This window comes from Athene cunicularia, assembly GCF_003259725.1.
Source record: "Athene cunicularia isolate RWA chromosome 5 unlocalized genomic scaffold, athCun1 chr5_part2, whole genome shotgun sequence".
Classification (NCBI taxonomy): Eukaryota; Metazoa; Chordata; class Aves; order Strigiformes; family Strigidae; genus Athene; species Athene cunicularia.
This window is the reverse complement of record NW_020799102.1, coordinates 9,048,891-9,056,699: the sequence shown is the minus strand read 5'-3', so window position 1 is coordinate 9,056,699 and position 7,809 is coordinate 9,048,891. Positions and strand designations below refer to the sequence as shown.

Below are 7,809 nucleotides of genomic sequence, written 5' to 3'. Positions count from 1 at the left end.
AGGCCGGTACGCGGCCTCAGCGCCGTGGGTTTCCATTTAAAAGTAGATCAAAGCAGTTGTAGCTGGGAGGGCAAGGTTTGCTTCACGCCGTGAGGAGAAAAGCTGCTTCCAGCCACGCAGGGAGTTGATGATAGCTGAAGATCCACGTCTCTTGCTTTCCAGGATGCGTTACGTTGCAGCTTACCTTCTCGCGGTCCTCGGTGGCAATGAGTCTCCTACGTCAAAGGACTTGAAAAAGATTCTCGACAGCGTTGGCATCGAGACGGACGATGAGCGCATGAACAAGGTGGCATTGCCTCTTTCTGCAGATGGTCATATTCCTGTCAGCATCAGACACAGGATCTGGGCCTTGGCTTCAGTGTTTCTTTAGCTGTCTTGCTGTTGATCTAGTCTTACTTTGTTCAGACGTTTGCTAGTCATTTACATGTGTGATTTCTAAAATGGTGGTTAACCAATCAACTATTTTTACAATGTTTTCCTATTTAACAGCTGTCATCTGCAAAGACCTCTGTCACTTGTGGCAGAATTCTGACTGTTCAACCTATAAATTTTCAGTGGGATGGTGGTTGCAGATAAGCATGCATTGAAAATAAGTTCTGGTCTGACACGTGTAGTTTGCACTTCACACTTAATTTTGGCTTTTGGTCGGTATTGATTCAAAGCTAACACTTTAGAAGGCCTGAAGTTCAGTAATAAATTCTTATTTAGCGTACTGCAAAGAATCATTTGTTCCTTCACCAAGAAATGTAGGCAAATTATAACATGGACATTAAAAGTATTCAATACGAAGATGTAGGAAGATTTTGGAAGTTAATACTGAAATGGTTGTGTTGAAAACCAGGTTTTTTTAAGAAGAGAGTATCTTAATTAGAATGTTTCTTGTGATATAATAGACTTTCAGCCTTGTGAACCTAAAAATAAATGGCCAGGGGCAAAAAACAAACAAACAAAAAAAGTCCTCTCTCCTGTCCCATGCTTGTGTACAGAGTGCTTCCAGTGAGGTGGAGGAAGAACAGGTTACTTTCCCAGCTGGAGACAGTTTTTGCCATAGGCCCAACCAAACAATGGGTTGACTGAGCTGACAGCATCCTTATTATGGTTTGGGATGTTGGTTTGAACTCATGGTTTAAGCACCAGGTCTTTGGGCTTCAGCTTGTTTGTTTAATACCTTCATCAGTTTTCTCTGATCCTCCAATATCCAGAAAGCTTCTCTGGAATTTGTTTTGGTCATAATTAATCCGTTTTTTATTTGCACGGGCTGTATCCTATGCCAGTAAAAACACCTTCCTTGCCGATGAAGCAAGCGCACTGGAACAGCATTTCACAGGTCACACGCTCCGTGTAAGCAGAAGGTGCCTGTTGTAAAGCTCTTCGGCGACTTGGCAGTGGTTAGCACTGACTCTTGGTAGAGGGATTCACCACTAAGCTTGTGGCATTCTTTTTGTTTTTAAAGTGCTTGCTTGCTTTAGCAATTTTTGGTTTTGTGTCTTGCTTTCCTCATCCCTGGTTATACAACAATGGTAGTAAAACTGAAGTCGGGACTCTCTGTTCCAGAGCAAGGATACAATGGCCAGCTTGGCTGTAACATTTGGTAAGGCTGAGGACAGGGCCTTGTGGTTTTTGGGTTAGGGCCCAGTGCTTCACAGCCTCCCGCTGGGTATTAAGCAAGATGTGTTTAACAGTCCTTCAGAGACTAACAGACCATTAGTGGGGTTTCCTAATTGGCTCTGCAACATCTGTGTATCCTGCATTCTGCAAGGTCCTTGGATTCATTATGAATTTATTGTAACAGATTTCATGAAAATGCTCTCTCAAGAAAGTGTAAGAGACTTAGCTGAAGCTTCCATTTCAGTGTCCTTTTCCTTTCACTGAGAAATAAGGAATGTTGGGGCTGTACAAGCAGCAAGATAAGCAGGAGGAGGCACTGCACATAATGATTAATCAGTACTTGTTTAAATATAGCTTATGCTGTTTTGAAACTATTAACATTCTAAACTTAATTTACGCAGGTTATTAGTGAGCTGAATGGAAAAAACATCGAGGATGTCATTGCTCAGGGTAAGTACAGTCTCTGAGTGTTACAGATAATTGCCTCTTACTATTTTGGTAATGTAGACCCGAGAGTGTAGAATTGCTGCCAACACCCTGATTATTCATCAGTTCAGCTTTGCAGCTGAAGACTTCCATGCTGGATCTCAGCCGTAATGACTGAAATCGAGGTCCATTCTAATTCTCTGCAGGTCGGTGCCAGTACCTGCAGGGTTTCGCTTGTGGACCACATTAAACTGGAAAACTTAAGCACGTATGAGCTTACTGGTAGTATGCTCATGACGTAGTTTTCTGGACATGTTGACCGGAGAAAGAATTAGATGTACTTCAAGTTCTCTGGGAGATTTTTACTTTGTATTTACCCACTTGTGTGCACCAATTACATAAAACAGGAAGAACAGGCCATTAAATGTAAATGTCAGTTCACATGAGGGGTACAGTTACACCCTCTGTGATTAACACAAGCCTCTCCAGTACACATCTCTTCTAGAGCTCCCCAAGTTCAGCATTTCTTTTACTTGAAGATAGGACTCTGAGTGTTGACTTCTGCAGAAGCTTGTGCTCTTACCTGCTGGCTTTTACTAAAGCTAGAACTTTTTAACATTCATTGACTGGGTCATAGGGCTGAAATAAAGCAGAGCTGAGGTAGTGCAAAGGTTTCTGCTTGATTTTTTTTTTTTTTTCAATTGCATAGGCACAAGGGAACTTCTAGGCATATATTTGCTTAAAGGTTGCCAGGACTTTCCTGGCCTTGCTGTTATGAGCAGTAACTGGACGTTTCTGTCCATTCAGTCCGAACCTAAGAGAGCCATTATGCATGTGCTTACAACACACTTATGCCATCTCTTTCTGTAATAAAGTCAGTTGTTTCCTAGAACATACGGACATGCATATGAAACATGTTTGTTTACTTGGCTAGTTTATTGGAGTTTAAAGTAACAGAGAATTATTTAGAAACTGATTCCCAGAAACTGGAATACAGGCAAACGTACTGTGTACGCAACCTCTGAATGCTGTGGGAGCCTTGGTATGTGAAAGGCAGATGCCAGAGAACTAGCTAGCTTTCCAAAGACAAGCATAAATCAGAAGTCGGTTTACTAATCTCAGAGGAGCTGCAATAGGGTTCATAGGGTGCTAGAGAAGTTGTTTGAAATACTGTATTCTTGGCCATAAATAGATCTTTCCCCTCGCCCCCTTCTCTTCTGTAAGTGTGATCCAGTCTTCCCTCACAGTTCTCTGTACCCTTAAAAAAGGGCAGGGGGAAGCCAGTGCTGCCTATGTTATTTTTGAGGTATCTTGAAATTATGAATTTCTGGGTAGTTATGCTGTATTTAGAAAAAGTACAGGGTTTTTGCATGTGTAAAATGGATGTGTTTGCCACTGTTTTTATATGACAGTTTTGGGGAAAAAAAAATAGGGGACTTGTGTAGAGAAGAGAACTTACTAATAATGTGCTGTCAAATGTTCTCAGGATAAGCCTTTGTGAATCTCAAATTCTTGAGGTTTTTTTCACAGAATGATTTATACTTTCTTACCATGGGTGCAGCCTCTTGTTCCTTTCAGCTAATAGTGACAGGTTCAGTCCATGAGACCTAGTATCTGTGTTTTCTGCACCCTTGTGTTTCTTCCTTTCACCTTACCTCTGTGCTTGCGATGAACATTTAAATACTTCCTTTTCTGTCCCACACAGGTAACGGAAAGCTTGCCAGCATGCCAGCTGGGGGAGCTGTGGCAGTCTCTTCTGGAGGGGGCTCTGCTGCTCCTGCTGCAGCTGCTGCCCCTGCTGCCGGTGAGTGCGAGTGCAGAGGCACTATTACAGGGTGGCTTCGTTTGTTAAAATCTGAACAATTGAGTGCAAGTTTCAAGGCTTTTCCACTTTTGCAGTGCACTGTGTGATTGAAGTGTAAACTGAACAGTTATTTTTCCTTGGGCAATCGGAAACATTTGTTCTTTACCCACCTTAAGACTGGTCTGGCTTAGAATGGAGAACCAGACAGACTTTGCTGTATAAAGCATCTCTTCAACAGTAGTGTCTTTGTCTCCTTGGTGTTTATATTTGGCTGTTGAAAGGGAATGAGATGAACTGCAGAGGCTGAAATACCAATAACATGGAAACTGAGAACACCAAAATGTGTATCTTAAATCTGTGGGGTGAAAAATGGAAATAATGACCATTGGTCCTTTTTTTTTTTCCTTCAGCTGAGGAGAAGAAAGAAGAGAAGAAGGAGGAATCTGAAGAATCTGATGATGACATGGGATTCGGCCTATTTGATTAATTATTTGTTATAGAGAAAATATTAAAAAAAAATCTTTGTTTTAAATGGTTTTTTTTAGTTTATTATCACAATAATTATAATAAGTGCTATTGGATTCAGACAGCTGTTCTTAAAATAGTTCCAACAAAGCTTTGATTTTTTTGTGTCTCAAACAGGTATGTGAATTTTCTGACAAGCCATGGGACTCAACGCACTTGAAGTGCTTGAGAAATGACTCAGCTTGTCTGAACCTGGATGCTTGTTTTGACACTGCTGTTTCTTAAACAGTATGTGGAAGCTGAATCTACCTGATGTTAAGTTCACCTTCTTACTATTTTGCCATCCCACTTACTCAGGGAGAGTCCCATCTATTCAGCAATAAAAGGACTTTTATTTTTCAAGATCTGTTTAATCAGTTCCAAAATATGTGAAACTGAATGGACAGCAGGTCTGAACTAGCCCAGAAACATTAAGATTTCAGAGCTAGTTATAGCAATTAGTTTTTGAAAATGTCTAAAGGCACCAATTTTGTTGCTATATCAGATTTCCAAGACCTAGGGACAATGCCAGTAAAGTGCTTGACTCCGCTTGGAATTCATGTGACATCTGTATGCTTAACATAAAATCTGTAACAAAAAGCATTGCTGCATCCTGCTCTTCACAGGACACAGACAGTGCAGAGGCGCCCATCCTGCTGAATGGCTGTCCTGGGGGTAACTGGATGTGAATCACCTTGATCTGAACAAAAACTATTTTATGAGGAGAATGGTGGTTTTGGAGAACTGAAACTGATCTCTGGTGTGACCAGAAGAATGCATCAGCTTGGGAGGACAGTAGATTTTGCTTTTATAAAGTGTATTCTGCTAGGAGATGGTTCTGGTAGGCAACTTACCCTGACTTCTACAGCAGTCTTTGCCTCTCACCGTAAGGTAGAGTGCAAGTGGCACATGTGATGCTCTTCCCATACACAGTCTCCACAGGTAGTGTCAAAAAGGTGTCCTGGAGCAGCCTATACTGAAGTTTTTCCAACATGGCTCTTTTGTTTTTTTTTCCTGAAACAACTATGTTGGTTATGAGTCATTGGACAAAGCGTGGCAAGTACTTCTGAGAGGAGGAGAGATGGGTGAAATCCAAGTAGGAAAAACTGTTTTAACTCCCTGTGGTGTACTGAGGGAGAAAACGCCCATGACTTCACAGCAGCCAAGGGAGAAAGTTGAAAGTTAGGTCCTCAGAATGGCCGTGATGTGAGCAACTAACCCTTGCTGCCCTCTGTGCTTGCTTCAGGGAAGTTACAGGAGGCAACAATGCCAATACCTTTCATCTGCTTTGTCTCATAAGGCCTAGCACAGTGATCTTTGTGACAGGAATGACAGCCACTTGTGTTTGCTCCTAATTCTCTGTCAGACTCAAAACGGCTCTGTGGTTTGGCACTGGAAGGAGTGCAGGTATAGCTGTGTTTCCTTTCTGATTTCTCCATCTCAGATCACTCTAAAAGACTGGTTCTTGGATGTGGTTTTACTCTCACCCTGTGATACTGCCTTGCTTGGCTGCTACAAGAGCAAAGTCAATGTCTTCACAGGAAGGAACTGCCCTGTCACACCACTCTACAGGGATTTTCCATGGACAAAGGAATTTGTTTCAGCAGCACTGAGCTATTCCATGAGTTTTGCTGTGCCCAGGCTTGTGGGATGAGACAGACTTAAGGTGCCAGCTGCCTGGCTACTGTAATGAGGGGAGGACTACAGCTACTTCTAGACTACTTTCTTCCCCCTGTTTTTTTTCTCCCTATGACCTGTTAAACCTTGAATTATGGACCTGGTCTTGTGCTGGGTGTCCTCTTACCACCTTTAAATTCCTTCCAGAAAGTGCATAATTTTAATGAATGCTCCTGATGCTCAATCTGCTTTCAGAAAGAGAGGGACAGCTTATTTGGTAAACTGTTTGGGGCAGTTCTCGGAGAACACTGAAAATACAGCATTTGTTACACTGCCACAGGGAGCCAGTGTATTTTACACAACCACCCCACAGGTATTCCTTGTGAAGGTAAAATCAAAGCACTTCAAGCTTTTATCCCCCATTTATTTATAAAACAGTTGTCACCTGACGTTTTTTTACATGAGCAGTGATGTGCCTGGAAGTCTGTTGCAGACTTGTTTGGTGCTCTGGATGGAGGTTGTTCACCACTCTCTTCTGCTGATCTCAATGAACTTCAGCTGTAAGGAGATGGGATCCCTGCTCCTGCTCTGTGGACACTACTCTGAATTTTCAAGTATCACTGGTGCCTCTTCAGACTTAGCAATCATTTCCAAGGGCAAGGAAAGCAGTGAGGTGGATGTGTTGTAGTCCATGATGCTCTCGGAGAAAACGTGCCTGCAAAAGCTTGGAGTGGTGGCCTAGTCTATCCCCTTGAAGAATCAGTTTTCGCTAGGACAGGTTTTTCCTGATGTCTTCATAAAGAAAAGCTCAAAGGCATTGAAGGGAAAGGAAAGGATAGCCTTGTGCCCAGAGATTACACTGGTAACTAACTGATCATTGCTAAATTGATAGTAGGGAAGAATGATTTGGTCATATATTTGATGCTGAAACATGCAAGCTTTCCTCACTGGGACACATGCTGCGCCATCTCAAATCAATTCTGGCTGAAAATCATTCCTCACAAGCACCATGGGGCAGGGAGAGTAACGTGACATCTTCACTACTTGGAAAGTGGGGTGAATGTCCTAGATACTACTGAAAAGTAATAAGTAACGGCTCCCTGGGGCCACTGTCAACGAGTTTCACTCTTACTACTAAGGCCTGATTTTGCAAGCTGCTACATGCAGGCAGCCCTGCTGAACTCAGTAGGTTTGACTTATGTAGGGCAGAGATATCTGTATTAGCTCTTCTAGAAGGAAAATTCAGTCCCAAGAGAGCTAGACAAGGGGACTGCTCCGTTGCCTCAGGAGACACTCTTACGAAGCAAGTCCCAAGAGTTTGCCATGGAATTGTCCAACGTACCCAAACATCACAGTCAAGAAAAAGACATCAGTGATGTTAACAGCACTCGGGTTGCTCTTCATGACCAGTGCCCCAGTCTTGCTGAATACAGGCAACCTCGCTAAAGTAACATGCTGAAGACAACAGTATAACAGACTGCGTCTCAGCTTCCCTTTCAAATTAATTCCCATTGGTCGCCCACAGCCAAGGTCTTACCCAAAAAACCAGATTATTTTCTTGTACTTAATTATCTCATGTGTACTAACTGCTCACTATTCGTTAGACTATAAAATAAATGCAACAAAGAGAAATTGCATGAGAATCTGTCTCAGTGGCATCACAACATGTAAGGGCATGAGTGAACTTGCGGTGTCCTGATAGGTGTTTGATACACATGAAAAGCTGCCATGTAAGTCTTGCTGACCTGGTTTATTGCAGGATTAAGAGCAACTAGAGGATTCTGGCAGTACTTTCTTACTGAGGAGAAAAAGATTTGTTTGGGGGGATAATTTATTTTTGAGAAAAACAT

The 7,809-nt window shown here is 42.3% G+C and overlaps 1 protein-coding gene and 1 non-coding gene across 2 annotated transcripts; both read left to right on the top strand.

Annotated features, from left to right (window-relative positions):
* Positions 1-124: 124 nt before the first annotated feature.
* RPLP2 (ribosomal protein lateral stalk subunit P2) lies at positions 125-4,370 on the top strand. The gene is made up of 4 exons (XM_026850581.1): positions 125-286; positions 2,010-2,058; positions 3,740-3,838; positions 4,249-4,370. Exons 1-4 carry the CDS (start codon positions 128-130, stop codon positions 4,323-4,325), a joined length of 384 nt encoding a protein of 127 aa, XP_026706382.1. The 5' UTR covers positions 125-127; the 3' UTR covers positions 4,326-4,370.
* On the top strand, positions 2,218-2,350 carry LOC113481219. The gene has a single exon (XR_003398629.1). It is a non-coding gene; the product is annotated as a small nucleolar RNA SNORA52 (small nucleolar RNA).
* Positions 4,371-7,809: the final 3,439 nt, after the last annotated feature.

Excerpts from the sequence above, each read along its gene's own strand:
- RPLP2 (XM_026850581.1), top strand. The coding sequence starts at position 128 with ATGATAGCTGAAGATCCACGTCTCTTGCTTTCCAGGATGCGTTACGTT. Across the intron at positions 287-2,009 it reads ACGATGAGCGCATGAACAAG|GTTATTAGTGAGCTGAATGG; the intron begins GTGGCATTGCCT and ends TAATTTACGCAG. Across the intron at positions 2,059-3,739 it reads CGAGGATGTCATTGCTCAGG|GTAACGGAAAGCTTGCCAGC; the intron begins GTAAGTACAGTC and ends TGTCCCACACAG.